This window comes from Euprymna scolopes, chromosome 41 (assembly GCF_053919585.1).
Source record: "Euprymna scolopes isolate OS-2025 chromosome 41, ASM5391958v1, whole genome shotgun sequence".
NCBI lineage: Eukaryota > Metazoa > Mollusca > Cephalopoda > Sepiida > Sepiolidae > Euprymna > Euprymna scolopes.
In genome coordinates this window covers 62,217,340-62,240,577 of record NC_136522.1, presented here as the reverse complement: position 1 = coordinate 62,240,577, position 23,238 = coordinate 62,217,340, and the positions used below count along the sequence as shown (strand labels likewise).

The window sequence follows — 23,238 nt, the reverse complement described above, 5'->3', positions numbered from 1 at the left end:
AAAATTACCCAATTTCAGAAAACTATTGTCCCGAGAGACAGTATGTATTATGTACAGTTGGCTCTTGCCATCTCAAACTCAAGACCATTCCACTCTTTTCTGCATCTTAGGAGATGCATCTAGACGATAAAGATTTGCCTCTATTGTCGACAGAAGCAGTATGAGCTACGTTACTCTCCTGACTAGGATATCTATCGAGAGAGCAGTAAACAATCCTCACTTGATTTATTGTGAAGCAACAGGCAGATAATTTTGCCGGCCATTACTCCTAATATGTTTCGGAGACCCAATAAAAACCCTGGATTACTATTACAGTTAAGAGAGTGATCCTTCGCCTTCTGTTCCTCCAAATAGGAGAAGATTAATTGAATCCACGGAGCAAAGAAATGTTTGGTTGAAGAGTTTCAGTACCAAGAATGTCTCCTGAGTCTTAGAGAAAAGTCTTTCGGATGCTCCCAAGTGCCATTTAGAAATCGACTTAAGATTAAGGATGTAGTTATTGGGAAGAGTTCCCTCAAACCAAAACTTTTTTGGATACTAGGAGCCCTGGTGGAATTGTGTAAGGGGGATGATGGTGTCGTTGAATCAGCGCTCATCTGAGTGATGGTTCTGTACAAGTTCATTCACTGAAACGTCTTTATCTATTGGAATTGTCCGTCTCCCTTGACCTCAAGAATGAGACTGAAATGGTTGTCCCCATTTCTTCTGAAATCTTTCTGGCGATACTAATCTGCCTGGCACCGAAATAAGGATGAAAATGAGCTCTGTCCAGCATGTAACCCTCTTCAAGGTGATCGATCGCGACCTCTGCCACAATTGCTGCCACTTTAACTTTTGTTTTAATTTTCTTATCATTGTTTTTCCTGGAGATGGGGCATTCTACCGGGTGCCAAACATTCTCCCATTAGTTTAGTTAATCTAACCGAGAGATCTTTTTAAGGTTCTAACTGACCCTTTAAGCACTATTGTTTGTATTTCTTTTGCACTTGGTTCACCAGGTATATTTGCCTGATAGTTTTTGAAATTCTTTTGTTAAGTGTATGAGTGTGAATGTGCCTCTCCCTGAGAGGCAGAAGTGGTACTGTCTTGAATGTGCACTTTGAAAAAGGCATCGAGGTAGGCCCAGCTTACTTTTCTGCATGAATTTGTTGGTTCTGGGTAAGATCCCAAACTACATCTGACAGTGGAGTTTGTGCTTATTAGGATAATTGACATTCGATTTTTTTTTTTTTTAAGCAAAAACAACAGTACACTAGAACCTCGGGATGCGGCATTAAAAACTCGTAACAAAATACACTATTTTTCTTCCTTTGAAGATTGTAATGCCAGGTATGGAGCAGCCAAACCAGCTGCCAGCATTGCCCCGCTTTTTTATTGAAACCAACCGAGAGCTCTTTTTAGTATCCTCGCTGTTCCCTTAAGTGCAATTGTCTGAATCTCTTTTGCACTTGGTTCACCAGGAATATTAGTTAGGTAGGACTTCAGGTTCTTCTTCATAAGTCCTGTGGCACCTATGATAACTGGTATGATCGATATCCCCTTTAGGTTCCAGTTTCTTTTCATATCATACATGAGACCTTGGTATTTGGTCTGTTTCTCTCTTTCAGCTCTGTTAAGACCACCATCATTAGGAACACTCACTTCAATCAAGGTTGCAACTCTCTCTGACTTATTCCATATAACTATGTCAGGTTTCACAGCAGCATTTTCAAGGTAGGTGGCTGTAGGGATTACATGGTCGTAATGTATGGTATATAAATCATTTCCAACTGTTTTTTCAGGTTGATGTTCCCAGGACTTGCTGCTACACTGGATGTTTAATTTTTTACAGATGATCCAGTGGAGGTACTTGCATACTCCATCATGTCTCGCTATATAGTAGCCGTCCCCTAGAAGAACTTTGCAACTTGATATCAGATGACCAACACTTTCCAATTCTGTGTGGCAGAATCTGCATTTATTGTCATTACTGATCCCTAATACACATGTATATAATAAATAACATCGTAAAGTGGGGCAAATACCATAACCAAGGGGCCGGCAAAACCTCATATTCCACATCGTAACCTGAAAAAAACGTATTCTAGGGCCACCGTATTCTTGGGTTCCATGGTACTTATGTCGAAAATAGTAATATATCCAAAAATTACAAAAATTCATCAAGTAGAACGACTACTTTTGAGTTTTTAGTAAAGAAAAAAAAAATGTCTATTGCTATGGTCTGTAACCCATCAGCCATAAGTGTATCCGCAATCTTCAAGTCGGAGAAGAGTGGGTTTCATGTTTGATTTGTCGTAAAATTGGATTTTCTTGAATATTAAAAAAAAAAACTATTTGATCAAATTACGTGATTTTTAGAATCTAATATAATATGTTCGTTTCATACATCATAGACTTTTCTGTATTTTCTTTTCTTTTAATTGCTGCCATAAGTGCCAATTTGAATAAGCACCTCAAAAACTTATCCAGGAAGGTAGACGGGTAACTTATCTTGCCTTTGGTAATATTTATTTGTTTTGTGACCACTTGTGAAAAACATAAGTTAAAACGACTTGCATGTCATGAAACGGTTGGTGATTGGAGGAGGGTTGGGTTCACCTTTGATTTTTGGTAACCTAATCACGTTCTTAGCTTTAATTTTATACCTCCTGCTGAAAAGAAGTGATTTGCATGTGTGTCTGTTACCGGTTATTTAAAAGCACTGGGGCCGGGCGGATTGTGGCAATGCCCGGTCGTAAAATACGCTTAAATATGATATTTTAATTTGTCCAGATTTTGTATATATTATTATAGTTCTGATTTCAAAAGTAAAAAAAAAAAAGAAAAGTATTTGGGTGCCATCAGCTAGAATCGAAAACAAAACTAGCATTCAAAGCTGGTGACGTTACCACAGTACTCACGTGACACACATATGAACTGATTATTAATAAACTAAGATGAGTGTACAAAATGTATAACGATATTTTTTTCAACTTTGACCCGTTTTTTACCCCGTAAAAACTATTTTAACTGGCTAAGAATGGTCCATAAAAAATCGAATCATTTGAAGAAGATAGTTTGAAAATATGGAGACGGACAGACGGACAGTGAGTTTTATAAATTAGATTAGTTCCTTCCGAGAGGGTTGAATGTTTTTATGACGGTTATGCTTCTAAGGAACCTTTTATACTTTTACTAGAATTCAAGTGTACTTGTTTATAGTTTAGTTTAGACTTGTGTCATGTGACTCTTGACAGAGTTGGGGGGGGGGGGTCGTGATTTAGCAATATTTCGCGAGCTTTACACCAGACCGAACTCTGATCACCCTTCTGTGGTGTCGAATAATTTTCGACATTTTGCGAATTATCTGTTACCGGAACATATTAGCCTTCTTGTTTTTTTTTACACATTATGGCGGACGGACAAGATCGAATCATTTGAGGTCCTTAGCACCACTCTGGGACTTTTAGTTTCGGAAGAGATAGTTTGAAATATGGAGACAGACAGTAGACAGACAAACAGACAGACAGACATAGTCAGTTTTATAAATTACTTCCGGGAGGGTTGAATGCTTTTCTGATGATTATCCTTCTAAGGAAACTTTATACTTTTTACCTTTACTAGCGTTCAAGTGCACTTGTTCCTATTTACAATGCCGCCCCACGGGACAGAGTTAGACGCCAGGGTCGTTTTTTAATGTGGAGAAAAGGAACAAAAATAAGAATTGTCTCTGTCGTGATGGATTTCTCCTCCACAGACAGAGAACAAGAAATTGAAGTGTAGCATCTGAAGAACAGATATTACACTTTGATCTTGATCCGAAGGTGGTATTTATTTGCTCCCACACCGAGCAAATTAGGCACAAGGCCGATTTTTAATGTGAGGAGTGAAGGGGAAATGGGGACCAACTCCCCGAGGAGTAGGGGAGCTGGATAGTGACAATTGGTATGAAGGGTTTCCCCTACATTGACCAAGGTCTTATATGTGGGTTGCCCCCACATATGGTCTTACTTAAGGGGGCGGTTTGTCAGGAATTTGTTTATGTTGGACTTGAAGACCTCCAAGTTGTATTCAGGTGGGAAACAGGCAAACGGAAGAAAGTTCCACAGGCGTATACTTCTTTGTTCATGGAATCTACGTTTTGATTTAGGCACAGATAAAGAGTGGGGAAAATTATTGACAGTGGTTTCAACTAGACGGGTGTTTATCGTGAGAGATTGGCGAGGGGGGGCAGAGATTGGAGCTCAGACGAGCACCTGCCATGGAAATAACGATAAAAAAAAGACACGCTTGCAACGTCTCTTCTTTGGGAGAGAGAGGTTGCAGGGAAGAGAAAAGGGCATCTCCCACTAAGCCATGAAGTAGTCTTTATCCTCAAGTAGTCTTTTGGCCTTAACAAATGATGACTCCCTTGTAAAAAAAAAAAAAAAAAAAAAAAAAAAAAAAAATTGTGAGGATAACAAGATGAGAATAATAGTTTGAATACTGCAAATAATTAGGGACCTGTAATATATTAATGTTGGCATTCTATGGATGTTTAGCGTAAATGGAGATGCCCTGATATCATTGTACCTATTTACTATGCCTCCCCACGGGACAGAGTTAGACACCAGGGTCGTTTTTTAACGTGGAGAAAAGGTACAAAAATAAAAATTGTCTCAGTCGTGAAGGATTTCTCCTCCACCGAAAGAGAACAAAAAATAGAAGTGCAGCATTTGGAGAACAGATGGTATTTATTTGCTCCCCCACCGAGCAAATTAGGCACAAGGCCAATTTTTAATGTGAGGAGTGAAGGGAGGGGGAAGGGAAAAAGGGGACCAGCTCCCGAGAGGTGGGAAATGGGAGCTGGTTAAAGGTCAGGCATGTGGGGTTGCCCCCACATCTGGTCTTTGCTAGTCATAGCTAGTCATAGCTAGTCATAGCTTGCAGTATCTGCCGGAACAGATGCTACACTTTGATCTTGTCCCGAAGGCCTGATTTTTGTCAAAACTGCAAAAGTATTTATCTAAGCTAGCAGGGACGCTCAACTGTAGCCTGATCGTAAAATATGTTTAAATATGATATTTTAATGTATGCAGATTTCGCATATATACTCGGTCAATTTTCTATTGATTCTTATGTATTACTAGCCTGGGTGCCCGGCATTGCCCGGGTGTTGAGAAAGAAAAATGTGGTAGTAGGCAGGCAGGCTCGAGCCTGTAGTGTGAAGGATAAGAATGCAAAAAAAAAACAAAGTGACGTCTTTGCCGTTGCGTCCATCGCCAAATCGGAAGTAGCAAAGGTTTAAATTAAGGCTAGTCACTTGAAAAGAGGGGACGACTTTCGAAAATATTGGAAAAAAAAAAGCGACCCCCCCCCCCATCTTTGCAGAAAAGTATCTAGTTGAGGGTGAAGAAATTAATGTTTTCAGCCAATTTTTCGATATTTGTCGTCCGATCTCGTGAAAATCCGTTGCCTCTGTCAAAAGTTTTAGGCAGATATACAAACATACATATCTACATATATTTAAACAGAAATTTATATTATAAAGTTGTGATTTCAAAAATAAAAAGAATATATTCAGCTTGAATCGAAACCAAAACTTATGAAGAAATATATATATATATATATATATATATATATATATATATATATAGTAGAATTGGTAATTAATAAAAACCTGAAGAAAGTGCTCAATACTGTTGTAGAGCAATTATGCGTTTTATTTTTTATTACCGTATCTTTCTGTTAAGTTCCATTATTGTTTCAGTTTCTGTAAAAGTCTGAGGAAGCTACAGACGGCCAAAAAAAAAAAACGGCCGGGTAGCTGAAACAATAATGTAACTTAACAAAGATACGGTAATAAAAATAAAACGTGTGTGTATGTATGTATATATATATATATATATATATATATATAACTTGGGCTCTTTTAGCTACATTGGAAACCAAAACTTATGAAGACATTTTGATAAAATTATTTATAAAAAAAAATAGATGATTTCAGTGCCATCAGCTATAATTGAAATCAAAAATTATGAAGAATTCTTGGTAAAATCATTTATTACAACAAATGGAAGTACATAACATTAAACGACCTGGATGTAAGCATGACACGGAAAATAACACGCACGCTATCGTATTAATATATAGATGAATCTTCACTATCGTAAGGAATGCATTGACATCTGTGTGTACCTGTTATCACTGCCTCATTAATATGGGTGTCGTCACACGTGGGTGACCTATCCTATCCTCTTATCAAATAGAAAAATTTCAGCACGCATATTTTTAATCTTAAGTGTTAAATCTTTCAGTCTGTTATAAGGATAGCCAGAGTACCTCCTCAATATTAAGTGGTTCTCTTATGTATTTGGTACTTTGGTACTTGAGAGTGTAGGCAATAGAGGAAAAGACACTCTTAAGTATTGGGCTGGTCATCCTGTTAGAATGGAAGACGGACAATTTCCTAAATGAATTTGTAAATGTAAAATTATAGTTCTTAGCTGTTCATTTTTCACAAATTCATTTTTAGGTTTTGGAGATAAATCTCCATAGTAATGGGATATTGGTCCCCTGATTTATCGCAGAGGGACCTATCTTTTCAGTGGCGTCCGTGCGTCCGTTAGTCCAGACGATTGCCAGAGAACCGTGCATTAGTTTTTCTTGAAATTTTGCCACAAATTGTTCTGAAACTTTACTAGCCAGATTTCTGTCCTACTTGAGAGAGCAGGCAATAGAAACTATGATGCTCTTTAAGTATTGGACTGGTTATCCTGTTAGAAAAATCGTCCATCTCCCTTTCTAAATAAATTTGTACATAAAAAGTTATAATTCTTAACTGTTCATTTTTTTTTTTTTTTTTTTTTTTTTTTTTAATACTCTTTATAGATTTTTGAGATAAACCCCCATAGTCATGAGATATTCTGAAAGTTCATTAGCCAGATCTCTTGGGTAACATGAGGTCGTCGTCCACCCTGGTCATCCATAAAACTTGTTAAACTTCTAGTTAGAGACTCCAAATGTTACAGCTCGCTTCTGTCTGGCAGAATCTGCATTTGTTGTCATTGCTGAGATCAATAATCTTTTTAAAAGCATTGATCATCAAGCCTTGATGCACTGACCACCAGCATCGTGCCACTATCATGAGTACTGGACAATATATGATGAGCTCCTAAAATCCAAACCTCATGTTGTCCAAGAAATCTGGCTAATGAAGTTTCAGAATATCTCATGACTATGGGAGTTTATCTCCAAAATCTAAAGAGTATTGAAAAAAAAAAAAAATCAACAGTTAGGCATTATAACTTTTTATGTACAAATTTATTTAGAAAGGAAGATGGACGATTTTTTCTAACAGGATGACCAGTCCACTACTTAAAGAGTATCATTTCCTTTATTGCCTGCTCTCCCAAGTATGACAGTCATGCTGATGGTCAATCTCTGAGAGACCCCATACCTCTTGCTCTACTGGGCAGACACATCAGTTTATTGTATGTCCATGTTTTAGATGTGGGGTTGCCAGGCCTTCTATTATAGGAATGCCCATGTATTTGGAGTGCATATGTGATATTATGCAGTTTGTAATTGTGCTGAGTATCCATAAACGGCAGAGGCTGGTTATGTTGTTAGGAAGCTGCCCAACTTCCGTCTTATATTTTACAAGTGAATCTTCAATTATCAAGGTTTGGAAGCCATTCGAGTATACGGGTTAATGTGTGTCAGGTGGCTAGTGAGACAAGTGTAATGATCAGTAATACTGGAAATTGAGTAGAATTTGCTTATTTAAAGGGAACGGCTTAACAAAAATTTGTTTACATTGGACTTGAAAACGACCCTGTTGCAGTCAGCTGGAAAGCAAAGCTGAGGTACTGAGTTACATAAAGAAACTTTGCTCATGGAATTTGCGTTTAGATTCAGACACAGGTAGAAAGTGCAGAGAAATTGTTGGTAGTGTTTGCTGTGAATGCTTTGCAAGGAGAGAACTGAACTGAAGCTTTATTGAGTATTTGCCAGGAAAATAATGATAGAACAGAAAGATTCACAATGTCTCTTCTGTAAGAAAGAGGTTGTAAGAAGAAAAGGGACGCCACCCACTAGATTTCAAAGTCGGTTTTAAATCCTGTTAAGGCAAGGGAGGGTGCTTTGAGATATATTTATTAGTGATGAAATGATTCCAATATTATTCCCGACTCCGATACAATTACCGATTCTGATTCTGTATAAAATCTATAAATATTTAACTACAAAATGTATATATGAACTACAATATGGTCGTTTTTAAATCTAATGTAAGCAATTTCTTATTGAGCCAGCGCCTTAAATAATCAAATTATACCCAATTTTCATCACTAACGATTACTACGCTGTTGTCCTAGTGACTACTGTACATCCATTAACTTTTATCCTTGAGTGGCCCTTGGACCTTTATAACTTAAAAAAAAAAAATCCTGAATGTGGGCACAACAGTAAATGGTCAAGAGGTTTCAAATGAGCAGGAATCGTGAATGTTGCATAAATGCTAGTTGGCTGTTTTGTTTTTTGTTTTTGTTGTTTGTTTTTTTTTTTTATCTCCCAGACAGTGCTCAACTTTAATGTTCTTAAAGGGGTAAATAAATTATAAATATTTTATCCCTACAGACAGGTTTCATGTTTTTGCAATCCTTGGTGCAGGAATAAACCATATATATATATATATATATATATATATATAAGAGCAAATAGTTAATAAAACATGTTAAAAAACATTTTGAAAAAGAGTTAAAAACATATTTAATCTGAAAAGGAAACACTTGATAAGTGGATAGTCCTTAATCTGCAGAGTTTCGAAGAAATACTTTCCTTCTCATCAGAGGGTAGGAATTAGTAAAATGCGGGATCGGATTTTGCATACAAAAGTATTTGAAACTGCAAGTAAGTCAAAGATCTTACTTGATAACAAAAAGTGAAGCAGAGGGAATATATATTATAGAATATATATTATAAGTCCTATCTCCTATTTGGTTTTATCAAGCTTTTACATTTGGTTGAGATTACTTTATAAATATTAATTCTTTAATATTTATAATATACTTTAGTTTTGCTATCTTGGATCATTTTGGTAAATTTAATTGTAATTTTTATTATATATATATATATATATATATATATATATATTTATATTTTCTAAAATAAATGCTAGGTCTGTATTTGCTAATCACCTTACGAGGGGCATTCTAAAAGCAATGCCTCCTGTTTTTTATTCTGCCCGAATAGATCAGAGCGGATTGCAAATTGCATTTTTATGATGACTGAACTTATGCATTCATGACCTGAAAGTTTCATCTCTCTCTGTTGCAGATATTGACGGTGTGAGACTCTAAGAAAGTAACCCCTGTCATGGATATATATATCAGAAGCAGAGATTCGCCATTGAGTTCCTGGTAAAAGTGCCTTGTGATGGCCATGTAGAAAAATAAATTCTGGGGCACAAAAAGTTGCTCGTTTTAATGGTACCAGTTCTGTCTTCGTAACTCCACTTTTTGAGTTAACATTTAATAAGATAGGAGGCTTTACTTTTGGAACGACCCCCGTATGACAAAAGGCTCACCGGATACCCATGCACAATCATCGTTCATCGCTGGCAAAAATGCATTGAGAATGGTGGTAACTATATAGATGAATAAATTCTGGAGCACAAAAGGTTGCATGTTTTAATAATACTACTCCCATATTCATTGGCCCTGTCGGTGGGGCATTAGAATACGCCGACTGCCCCCCTGCAGAGGGTAAAAGTCCCTCAATGGAGGTCCTGGATATGACCTCAAACTATATCCAGTGGTGAGGCCCCAGCTTGTGGGCTTTGGGGAGTGTGGAGCCACCCTTTAATTACCATTGCTCCCAGGTCCACTCTGACCCGGAGTAGTAGTACCTGTTAGGGTCCCAACTATGGGTTAAATAGAAACCGACTTGAAAACAACAAATATATTCTTATTAAAAAAATTTTTTCAAAATCTTTGGATTCGGCATTAAATAACCCGAAAAGGGTTGATATGCCGTAAAACAAAAACAACCAACCAACCCATATTCGTAGCTCTTCAACGTTTTTTAGTTAAAAAAAACAAAAAAAAAATAAAAAAAAACAAACTCTACTTTAGTTTAAAACAAAAACAGGAGGCTCTAGTTTTGGAACGACCATCCTAGAATCGAAGACCTTTTTCTAAGTTATAGTTCCTATCTGTTCATTTGTATTATTTTGCAAGAACTGCAAAAGTCTATTGTCGGCATCTCCTCTGACCAGCATATACAGGGTGTCCATAAAGTCACTGAAGGATTTTGAACTTAACATAAAAAATAAAGAACTTATTTATCTTTCTGTAATTTTTACACAACCTGATTTTGGTAAAACAATTTCACAACTTGCATACGTTGTTCAGTGCTATACGTATCCATAGTTAATTTCCAAAATATTATCTGTAAAAAATCTGAAATGGAGAAAAAAAATAATCATTAATGGTAAAGTGAGAAAGATTTTCAGTGACTTTTTGCATACATGATACTTTTGACTAGAAACTGTTTTTGAACTTAAAATTCCCTTGAAACTTACACACGTTTCCATTCCAAACTAAACACAATGAATAAATATTTAAAGATAAAAAGAATTTGAAGCGTGAAACCTTTTTAAAAAATTACCTTCCTTACCGGCATTAAATAGCCTTATAAGGATTGATATGCCACAAAACAAAACAACCAAACCAAACACGATGAATAAATATTTGAAGATATAAATAACTTGAAGCATAGTAACTTTTCCAAAATTACTAGATTCAGCACTGAACCAAAAAGGGTTGATATGCCATATAACAAAATAATCAAACCAAACACAAAACCCTTATCCTTGAGTGGCCCTTTGGCTGCGCTGCCCCCCACCCTCCGTCCCATCCTAGTTCAAAAAAAAACAAAAAAACTTGCACATACTTCAAAGAAAGACATGAAGTGAGGGATAGTAGAGTGCTTACATTTCTAAATTTTTGAGATGAGGATTGATTCATATCTTTTGAATTATTTGGACTACTGCTCTCATCTGGAATGTTATTTTCACATTTCGGTCGATGTAACCTCTGACCTTCCTCGGGTATATCTTGTTGAACTCTGGGGAATCTTCACGGAATTTTTAACAGAACCCTTTATTTAATCTATGGTGGGCAGCATGATGTAGTTCCATCAGCCATGACTGAGTAGAAGTCCTAAATAATTCGCAGTTGTTTTTTGAGGGTCATCCGCACTGCAGATTGAATCTTCAACCTTCAGAAAAGTGTAACTTTACAAGTGAATTTCACCAAGTACTTTATCTACTACGCAAGGGTTCTGCTTGAAATTCTGTGCTGATTCCAGAGTTTGACGCAATACATCTAAAGAAAGCCGAAGATTATATCGACCGAAACGTCATGTAAATGACATTCAAGATGAGAACAGTAGTCCGAAGAATCCTAGTAATATGAGTTGAGTGCTCGTCAGAATAGCAAACGTTTCTTAAGCAATCAAGAATATCAAAGCCCCCTCCCCCCGACCCGACCCGACCCGACCCTTGAGTATTGTACAAACAATCAATTTATATAAAAAACAAAACAAAAAAAAAAAAACAAAAGGCAACAAAAAATACAAAAATAATTTGGAGCCAACAAAAATAAAATTATTTTTTTATTCTGACAAGTTTGGGCAAATAACTGCAGAGAAATTTATTTTATAAGAAGAAAGGAAAACAAAAGCAGGTTTGAACATGTCGGCATTAAAGCAAATTATAAACGGATAAAAAACATGAAAGAATCATAGAATATATCTACATATATCTATATTTAATTTTGATACTGAAAGAAAGCAATAAAAAGCTGCATTTTGTATCAAAATGGGGTTCTTGCTTCACTAATTGAGCACTCTAGACAATTTTTCTAAAAACAACTCTAAACTCTCTCTTTCTAATATATATATATATATGGTATTTATTTGTATATATATATTGTATTTATTTGCTTCCCCACCAAAGCAAATTAGGTACAAGACCGTTTTTAATGTGGGGTAAAAACCAGCTCCCCTAAAAGTAGGCAAAAAGGGGGCACTCTGGTTACCAAAAATAATAATTGTCCCAGTATAGAGGGTTTCCCCTCCATTGACTGGTACAAATTATCTTAAGTGCAGCATCTGCAGAACAGATACTACACTTTGATCCCGGCCTGAAGGCAGTCAGGGTTGTGAATTCTGTGATAGAAGCGTTGATTCAATTTTAAAATAAAATATGTATGAGATATGTTTGAAAGTCAAATTATAATGCAATATTGTAAAAAATAAACAAATATTTATTTGTTTGCAATTAATATTTCAGAGTTATACTCCTTCCTCAGAATTTTGTACATTTTTTTTTTTTTTCTCCTTCAACTTATTATGGCAAGAAAGAAAGAAAAAGAAAAATGTATATCCTCCTGATGGAGTATAATTTCAAAATATTAATTTTGAAGAAATAAATATTTGTTTTTCATATTTCATTGTAATTTGGTTTTCAAACTTATCATACGTGTTTTATTTTATTTTTATTTTATATATATATATATATATATATATATATATATTACACACACACACACACACACTTGTTCCTCCAGAAAATAGATAATTTTTCTAAATTTTGGATATGCATTTAGGGTAACGCCGATCAAGAATATACCAACTTTGTGGATGTTTGATTTGTAGGTTTTTACTTTTAGCTGGACATACAAACATGCACATAGACAACTGTCCTTTATATTATAGAAGACTATCAAGGGTACCCAGTTTTGCCCGGGCCATATTAGACAAAGAGAAAAAGTGTCTGAAATTCACTTTTCAACAAATATTCATAAAATCATTGAAAAGGTTTAAAATCAATTATTTCTTTGTTGCATATGGACTTATTGTACCGTGCTAATTTTTAAATAGTTTTTTTAAAAATAAATTACACATAGTAAAATAAAAAAAATTTTTAAAGTTATATTCAGCTCTTTGCAAACCACACAATGTTTATAAGTGTGTAATGATAAAAAGAAAAAAGTGTGTATGCTTTCAACGCCCTAAATTCACTTTTCAAAAAGTGATAATATCAGAAAATAAATCTTTTAACTCTGTTTAAATGTAAAATCTTACCAAAGTAAATGTTTTCAAAAATGTTTAAAAAAACAAAAAAACAAAAAAAAAACGTCCATCTTAAGGTATGCGCAAATGTAAAAACTAATATTTCTCTAACCCATTGGGTCCTGGTGACAGTCCTACCACGATGTTGCAAATTTATGTACTTAACGTATCCAAGAGGGGAAGCAGTTTACACATGTGCAGATGTTGTAATGGTTTAGAAAGAGACAATTTACGTGACCCCATCCCCATCAGATTATGCAGTCGTTAAAGTAAAAAAAAAAAATGAATATCTGTTCTAAATTTCACATATTATACATCAAAGTCCCTGTCCTTTAAGAATCATTTTTATTTGCTTTGAATATCAAGTTCAAGTGAAACCTAGTGTCACTCCCACAGACACTTAAAGTCCATGAGCCCAAAAATGATTTTTTTTTTTTTTTAGTCCTACCAGTGAATTCACACACTCAAGCAGGTATGAGACTGAAGATGGTCATTGAGATCAATTATTACATGCTTCCAGCATTTTAAGCCTCCACACGTCACAACTTTTCCATCGCTACAGGACCCCTTTTATAGACAAATGCCTGAGGGAGTATCTATATAAAGATGATGTTACAGAGTCTTCGCTTTGTATGACAGCTAAGTTTCTCTCTCTCTGTTCAAAATGTTGAGATCCAGCAACAAGCAAGAGCAAGATAGCCAGCAGCAAGTTAAACTGCAGACCAACTTAATGCGGCTACTGGTCTCTCGCTTTGTTTTTTTGTTTTTTAAACCAGAGATACATACATACATACATACATACATACACACTAACAGACATCTCTCCTTTATATAATAGATTTTTTGTATAATTTTGAATATGATCGCTTTAAGTGTACTTTATTTTCATATTGCTTAAAAACTTCAGGATGGTTAGTTATTGTGTTACTAGCGGGGAGAGGGGGAAAGACACCCAGCTTTGCTTGGTCGTAAAATATGCTTAAATATGATATTTTAATTTGTCCAGATTGTGTGTATATATTAATTATTATAAAGTCATGATTTTAAAAGTAAAAAAAAAAAGTACTTGAGTGTCATCAGCTAGAATCGAAACCGAAAGCAAAACTGTAGCATTCAAAGCTGGTGACGTTACCACTGTATCAACGTAACACACATATGAACTGATTAAAAATAAACTAAAATAAATGTACAAAATGTGTAACGATTTTTAAAAACTTTTGACCCATTTTTGACCCCCTTAAAAACTATTTTAACCGACTAAAAACCCCTAAAAGAACGGTCCATAAAAAATCCAATCATTTAAGGCCCCTAGCGCCGTTCTGTGACTTTTTTTTTTTTTTTTTTTTTTTTTACAAGGTAGTCACCACTTATCAAGGCTCGGAAGCCACTCGGGGATAAGGGTGTGTACAGTACATTAGTGTTGGAGATTTGATAAAGTGTCTTACTTCTTAAGGGGGTGGTTCATCAGGAATTTGTTTACATTGGACTTGAAGACATCCAGGTTGTAGTCAGGTGGGAAACAGGCAACCGGAACAAAGTTCCACAGGTGTGCACTTAGGTTTCTGAAGAGATAGTTTGAAAATATGGAGGCAGACAGACAGACATAGTGCCTTTTATAAATTAGATCTAAATTTTCGACTCTTATAAGAGTCTTCATCAGGAAAATACAGACAATATTTTTTCTTCCTTTTTGTTACGTGCACGTTTAGCCGTATGAAGTCTTCGGTTATTGAAGATGTACTATCGTCTTTCAAAAAACAATATTTCTTAGTCTTATGGCTTGTTAGCACAACTGTTGTTCAAAGTACAGGTCTCTGCATGGTTCAATAAGTGAATAAGGGGTTTGTTTATGTTCGGGTATCAGTTGCACGCTAACTTCCGTCACGTGCAGGTTAAAAAATTTATTGCATAAGAAAATTCTGGCCATAAAGGGTTTAAAATGAAAAAGTCAAATATGATTGTGAAATTGTGCTTTTTATTTCGACATCGTCATATCAAAGAACTTACTGTTGCTTTTATATGTTGAGCCTTTCAGCTTGTGTGGTAATAAAACTTCTCAAATGCAGTAAACCTGTTTAGCAACAAAATCCCACCCCTTCACTGTAGCGGTCCCTGGAATCTGGAAAGCCTTCAACTCTAATAGTTTCTTCCGTCGGACTGCTAGACTTTGGAATTGTCTCTTTCATCTCCTTGCATAGTCCCCTGTAAATATCGTCCCAAATAGTAGCCACTTAGGTTCAAGTGGCTATAGGTCTTGTCTGGGAGTGAACAAGACTAAATTAAAAAAATAAATAAATAACCCCTCGTCAAAAAAGGTACAATTATTTCAACTTCTAGAACTGACCTGGACAATATTTCATTGGGACAAGGTACGAGGTGCCTTCAATAAGTTTCTTGACTTTTTTAGTATGGGCACTTTTATTGATAGTACACGATAGTACACACATTAAACTCTAGTATTCATCAAAGTAATCTCCTCCGGCTGCAATGCACTTATTGCACCATTCTAACAACTTCTGGAAGATCCCATGGAAATCCATCTTCTAAATTGTCTCATAACGATAGCTTCTAAGGTTTTCCTTGAGCTTAGGGAATAACAAAAAGTTACAGGAGGCAAGGTCTGGATTGTAGGGAGGGGGAGAAACTTGTCTTGATGTCCATCTTGGTCAAATAAGTCTGTGGCAAGGATGGAGTTATGGACTAGTGCATTCGTGCAAATTTTCCACATCTTCAGTTCCTTGCGAATAATTGTGTGTACAGTTCCCAGACTGACATCAAACTGTGCACTTATTGTCTTTATAGACACATGATGGGCCTTATCCGTGAAATTCGTTATTTGGCCAATCAACTCTGGTGTTCTGACTTCTTCACTCCTCCTACATCTCTCATCATTCCCCACAAAATCCCTACCTTTCTTGAATCTCTTATGCCACTCAAAAACCGATACTTGATTCATGCAAGACGGTCCAAGATCAGTCTGAAGCATTCCATACGTTTCTGACGCATTTTTTTTCCAGGTTTAAAATAGAATTTTATTGCATATCGTTCTTCTAAAAAGTCCCCATGTCCAGATTGCATTTTTTTTTTTTTAATTCACCAGTTGTGACAATCAGGCTTTAGTAAGGTGTATTCCAATTCCTGTTGTAGCTGTTCATCTGAACATGAAATCATAAAAATTGGTCAGTCATCTCATAAGATGTATAGCAATAACATGATTTTCCAAGAGTCTATGACGATTTTAAATGCCTGTACAAAAAAAGTCTGGAAACTTATTGAAGGCACCTCGTAGTTTTTTTTTTTTTTTTTTTTTTTTTTTTTTTTTTACATAGGCATCACCACATTATCAAGGCCAAGAGGCCACTCAAGGATAAGGGTTAAAGAGTGTACAGTAGAAATTGGACAATATAGTAATCATTAGTAATGAAAATTTGGTAAATTTGATAACTTATATGGAACGGCTCATCAAGAACTTATTTACGTTAGACTTGAAGACAACCATATTGTAGTCAGCCGGAAAGCAGGAAAACGGAAGACAATTCCACAGGCATGCAGTTTTAAGAAAGAAGCTTTGTTCATGGAATCTACGTTTAGGTTTAGGCACAGATAAAGAGTGGGGGGAATTATTGATAGTGTTTACAGCTAGACGAGTGTTTCTTGTGAGGAGAATGTCTGTTGATCCTGATTGAAATGAGAATTGGGAAGGGAGTATAGGTTATTTTATTTATTTTTTTAATGAAAATGGATTTTTTTTGGGGGGGGGATGTTTCTCTTCATCTTTTGTTTTTGCTGCTCCTCCTCTTTTCTTGTCACTGAGATTTTGGATTCTTGTTTCGACTTATCTGAACTTTGGTTTGATAGTAACAAAATAAGTACAATGATTCGTACATCTCCTTCGCCTTCTCTGCGTATCTCTCCCTCGAGCTCGCTTTCTTAATAAAACATCCAACATTTTTTTCTGCATATAAAATACTTCAGCAATCACCAAAAATTGTGACTAAGTAACTTTTAAAAAAAATTACTGATGCCACAAGAGACAGAATTGGACATTTATAGAAAAAAATGCACTTCTGCAGTATATGGACGGTGGCAATGCTGGGAGGGGGAGGGGCGATAACTCCAATTTCTTCTTGGTCAAATAACACGGCAAATAAGTAACAAACAAGATGTCTTTCCGAACACAAAAATATTTGAAAAGCGAACCATTTATTGTATAAAAATTGTAAAAAGATTTATTGTATAAAAATTGTAAAAAGATTTATTGTATAAAAATTGTAAAAAGATTTATTGTATAAAATTGTAAAAAGATTTATTGTATAAAAATTGTAAAAAGATTTATTGTATAAAAATTGTAAAAAGATTTATTGTATAAAAATTGTAAAAAGATTTATTGTATAAAAATTGTAAAAACATTTATTGAATAAAAATTGTAAAAACATTTATTGAATAAAAATTGTAAAAACATTTATTGAATAAAAATTGTAAAAACATTTATTGAAAAAAAATTGTAAAAACATTTATTGAAAAGTCTGTAAGAAAAACAATTTTGTGATTAAAGCAACATTTGAATTTTTATAAAAATTTTTTTTAACACGTTAATAATTTAAATGGAACATTTTTTGAATTGAAGCAACATCTCCAGCAGAATCCGTCACCACTACTATTGCGGGTTTGCAATACCATGCTTTGTTTAAATCGACACTGCTCCGTGACTGACAATAATCTATTAGCCTGCAAAAAGTCAATTGTTTCCCGGGTGTCCGACGTCCGCAATGCCATATCACGCATATTTAGGGGATTTGCATTCATTTTACGATAAAGTTTCCAAAGAATTTCCCAAAAAGTATGAGTTATCGTCACTTATTCTTTGACCAAGAAGTGCCACCTGGCGACAGTTTAGTGATACGCACAAAAAATGGCCGCCGTCTGTATATTGCAGAAGTGCTAAAAAAAAAAATTTTTTATTTACATCCAAATTTTTCAAACTGGCCCCCAAAATAAACCAGAGAATAACAAGTTTAAATTAAAGGGAATTTTCACCACATTTACCCCACTCCCATTGGTGAAAGTTAGTAGTGTGACCTGTCAAAACTTCCCCTTCTCCATGTTGGGTTATCCTGCCAAATCTGATAGCTCTACACAAAACAGTGTGAGCGTGCATAGGGTTCCCTCTTAGAAGTAACCTTCCCAACACCCCTGGGGCTCCCACTTTATCATACCTATTTCAGATCCTTGATACCTTTTCTATCATTGTATGTGGTCATTTTAGTATAATAGTACATATTTGTGTACAGACAGACAAACACACAGACGTTGAGCTTTATTAAACAGGGTGTCAAATAATAAAATAGATATTTTCTTTATTCAATTTATTTATTTATTTTTTTTGTTAAATGTACGTATAATGCTATTTTATTTCACACAGTCTTAAATATTAAATCTGCCAAGTGTTTCTCCATCATTGTTAACACACGATTGTAGACATTCACGAAAGTTTTCAATAACTTGATGAACCATTTCGGGCGGAACAGCAGCAATTTTCGACGGTGGCTGAATACTTTTGACTTCAAATATCTCCACAAGAAAAAAATCACGGGTTTAGATCAGGCGATTTTGCAGGCGAACCAATACAACCATGCAAAGAAATCAAATGATTTGGGAAGATTTCCTTAAAAATAAATGGATAAATACAGATATGAATTAAGTTTTACTAATTAAAATAAAATGGTATTCTACGTACATTTAACAAATAAAAAATGTATTTTTTTTTATTTGTTATTTAATTTTTCTTTACCTACAAATGTGTTAGATCATTTTGGGACACTATATTAAAATTTTAATAAAATGGTGAGGTACACCCGGGCTTAAACAACGGAACATTTGATCTGTAGTTGAATGCTCTACCACTGAGCTATATCTCCAGATTATAATAAATTTGTTTTTTTAAGAAGAAATGATTTGTTAAAATTGTATTATCTCCCTTGGCTGATATAACAAAATATTCCCCTGTAAAGATCTTTCTTTTTTTTTTATCTATAAGAGAGAAAAGCTATTTTTAAGATTGGATTTTTTTGATTTTCGATACTTATCAGATGAATTTCTGTAGAAAACCTATCTAAGAACACTGCCAGACATAAATTAGCTTTGTGTGTAAATTGCAAAAGATACGCTCAGCCGTTTCGGAACCTAAGAGGAAAGAACTCTCTCACACACACGCACACACAAAGTGACTTTTATATAATAATAGAGATATAAGTATATAATGTTTTATCAAAATAAATGAGATATTGCAAGTTGAAATTGAGGGGAATTTTACTATATTTATCCGTTTCTATAATCGTAATATCAGATATCTCTGTCTGCAACTTATATCAAAGTTTTTTTTTTCTTCTTTTAGACTAGTTACCCTACCAAGGCTTTAAAATGTAGTCTATCCTACTATTTTAACCCTAAGCTGGGCAAAGTTCATTTCACTAACACAACTTCCTTTTCTCTACAGCCATGAAATTATTATCACTGGGTCTTTTTTTTTTTTTTTTTTTTTTTTTTTACATAGGCATCACCACTTATCAAGGCCAAGAGGCCATTCGAGGATAAGAGTTAAAGAGTGTACAGTAGATATTCTTTTCCATCTTTTATCTCTCTGTTAAAAGTTTTCAAATTGCACGAGAAATGAAGACCTGTTATGACCGCTCTCTCTTCATCTCTTTTTGTCTATTGTTAAAACAACCCCTGAAATAAACAAGATATTGCGAGTTGGAATTGAAGGAAATTTCATTAAATTTACCTCCCCCCCCCCTCCTCGCTCCCTCCTGCTTTTCTTGTTATTCATTTATTTATTATCTCCTACCGTTATCTCAACTGGGGCAGAGATCTGCTTTTCACTTTCTTTTCCATTTATTTTCTATCGATCACTATTAGATTGACTAAAGGGGAGGGTGGGGCTCCCATCCCCTCCCCTCCCCTCCAGCTGCACTATTACATGAACAAAGCACTTTTTCAAAATGGAATTTATTCAACTTTTTCCAAGCTCAGTGATATGTCTCTCAACAGTGAACAATCACTGTACATTCACGGTCCTGGATATGACCTTAAACTATATCCAATGGTGAGGCCCCAGCTTGCGGGCTTTGGGGAGTGTGGAGTCACCCTTTAATTGCCATTGCTCCCAGGTCCACTCTGACCCAAAGTGGTAGTACCGGTTAGTTTCTATTGAACCCATAGTTGGGACCCTAACTTGAAAAACAAAAAACATTTTATCAAAAAAATTTTCTTCAAAACCACTGGATTTGGCATTAATAACCTGAAAAGGGTTGATATGCCATAAAACAATCAACCAACTGTCAATTCATGTGAAATGACCCTTCAATTTGGCAATACCTCTCCGTTGTTTGAATGTTTTTTTAAAAATTGTATAAGAAATAAAGATTTTGATTATTCTTTTGTGAATAGGAAATTTTTTTCATTCTCACCAGATTTTTTTTTTTTTTTTTTTTTCAAATTAAATTGTAAATTGTAAGGAAAAACAGGTTTTTATCTAAACCTTTCAATTTGGCAATATTGTCACACCACCTCTCCATTATCTCGATGTTTTTTAAAAATTGTATAAGGAATAAACACTTTTTATTTTCTTTTTGTCTCCTAGGGATAATCGACCCCGGGTGAACGTTCATGATTATACTATTGCCAATTTGAAGGACTGCACTGTAGGTCGAATGCCAGGAACCGTTGAAGGTCAGCAATTTATCATCGAGAAATGTGAAGTAAGTATTATTTATGTCCTTGCGTTTTACGTCTTCCACGCACTCCAGCTATGGGAAAGTGTAGTTCAAATGCATATCAGATATATAAAAGCTATATATAAAAAGATTGTGCATCTTTTGGGCAACGTCAAATTAACTTGAAGTCGTTTTATTTTATTCAAATTAAAACAACGTTTCTATATGAACTCTCATTCTCGACGTTATTCTCGCGTTGCCTACGCACAGTTCAAACATTTCAAAATATAACCGCTAGATACAACGTGCGGCTCTTTACAAACAGACTTCTTTCTCCAACTTTACAACATGGCCAGGAAGAAGAAAAGAGAAAAAAAAAAAACAAAAAAAAACGACAAACTGAAGATGGAGTATACCTCTGAAATATATTTGTGATAAATTTCAAACAAGTAAAATATTTGTTTATTTTCTTTTATATTACGTTGTGATTTGGCTTTCAAGCGCACGTCATGCATATTTTATTTTTTTCAAATTAAAACGTTTCTCGTATATGAACTCTCGTTCTTGGTCCGACTTTCGTTTTTTTTTTTGTTTTTTTTTTTTCTTTCGGATTTTGGTTTAGGATTTTCATAAAATCCTTCGATGATTCCAAGTTTGGGAAGAGGGGTTGGGTGGCTTGATATTTTTGTTGGTCGTTTTCAACAAATTCAAATTGCCTAGCTGGCGTCATCATTTTATTTTATTTTTTCCTTCTCTCAATTTGGTTGTCCTTTTATCTCTTTCAGAATATGAACATTTACATCTTCGATCACATTGCGACTGTCACTGTGGATGATTGTATCAACTGCAATATTTTCTTGGGACCCGTCAAAACAAGGTAAGGAAACTTATAACGAGCTGCACCTGCACTGTGTTGTTCAGAATTTGATGAAACCCTTTTAGTTTCTAATTTCCCTTTTTCTTACCCTTTTTCTTACCCTTTTTCTTTCTTTTTTCTTTATTTCTTTATTTCTTTATTTCTTTATTTCTTTTTTTCTTTTTTTCTTTTTTTCTTTATTTCTTTTTTTCTTTTTTACATTTTTCTTTTTCTTTTTTACATTTTTCTTTTTCTTTTCTTTTTTACATTTTTCTTTTTTACATTTTTCTTTTTTTTTCTTTTTTTCTTTTTTCTTTTTTACATTTTTCTTTTTTACATTTTTCTTTTTTACATTTTTCTTTTTTACATTTTTCTTTTTTACATTTTTCTTTTTTACATTTTTCTTTTTTACATTTTTCTTTTTTACATTTTTCTTTTTTTTCTTTTTTACTTTTTCTTTTTTTCTTTTTCTTTACTTTTTTCTTTTTCTTTTTTTCTTCTTTTTTACTTTTTTCTTTTTTCTTTCTTTTCATTTTCTTTTTTCTTTCTTTTTACATTTTTCTTTTTCTTTTCTTTTTTACATTTTTCTTTTTCTTTTCTTTTTTACATTTTTCTTTTTCTTTTCTTTTTTACATTTTTCTTTTTCTTTTCTTTTTTACATTTTTCTTTTTTACATTTTTCTTTTTTACATTTTTCTTTTTTACATTTTTCTTTTTTACATTTTTCTTTTTTACATTTTTCTTTTTTTCTTTTTCTTTTTTTCTTTTTTCTTTTTTTCTTTTTTCTTTTTTTCTTTTTTCTTTTTTACTTTTTTCTTTTTTACTTTTTTCTTTTTTACTTTTTTCTTTTTTACTTTTTTCTTTTTTACTTTTTTCTTCTTTTTTCTTTTTACTTTTTTCTTTTTTCTTTCCATTTTCTTTTTTCTTTTCTTTTTCTTTTTTTCTTTTTTCCTTTTCTTTTTTCTTTTTTTCTTACTATTCTCCACCCCAAACAAGGCACAGTGCCACTTGGATGTAAGGGGCTACTATTTGGGACCATATCCACAGGAACAATATGTAGGGAGTTGTGCAGCTAGAGGTCTGTTCACATTAAACTTGAACTCCTGCATGTCATGAAAGCAGGGGCCTGGGAAGGAATTCCAAAGTCTAGCAGTTCAAGAGAAGCTATTTAAATAGAAGACTTTACGTCATCTAGGGATCTCAACAGCGAAGAGGTGGGATTTTGTTGTTTGTCAGGTTTGTCTGGAGTATTTATATCGAGGGGGGGGGGCGGGTACTAATGCTTTGAGTTTGTCCGAACACTTTGAACTTCTGCATATCTGTACAGCCAGGTATGCTGGAGACCAGGAGGGAATTCTAAAGTCTAGTAGTTTGAGCACAGAAACTATTAGAGGAGAAGGCTTTCCAGCATCTAGGGATCTCTACAGTGAAAGTGAGGTGGGGGGGGTTTATCTGGTTAGTTGGAGGTATTTACATCAAGGGAGCACAAGTGCTATGATCTTGTCAGAGCAAATTCCATTAAAATACTTGAAAAATGGGCACAGGGATGCAACATTGTGGGGATGTGACG

General features: G+C 34.5%; 1 protein-coding gene across 2 annotated transcripts in view; it reads left to right on the top strand.

The window, feature by feature from the left end:
- Window positions 1-23,238, top strand: part of LOC145266544 (protein XRP2-like) — a 79,735-nt gene that overhangs the window by 16,872 nt on the left and 39,625 nt on the right. For both annotated transcript variants that reach the window (XM_080122317.1, XM_080122316.1), the window contains exons 2-3: window positions 20,741-20,858; window positions 21,599-21,690. In XM_080122317.1, the coding sequence (XP_079978443.1) occupies window positions 20,741-20,858; window positions 21,599-21,690 (210 nt within the window). The remainder of the gene's footprint in view (window positions 1-20,740; window positions 20,859-21,598; window positions 21,691-23,238) is intronic.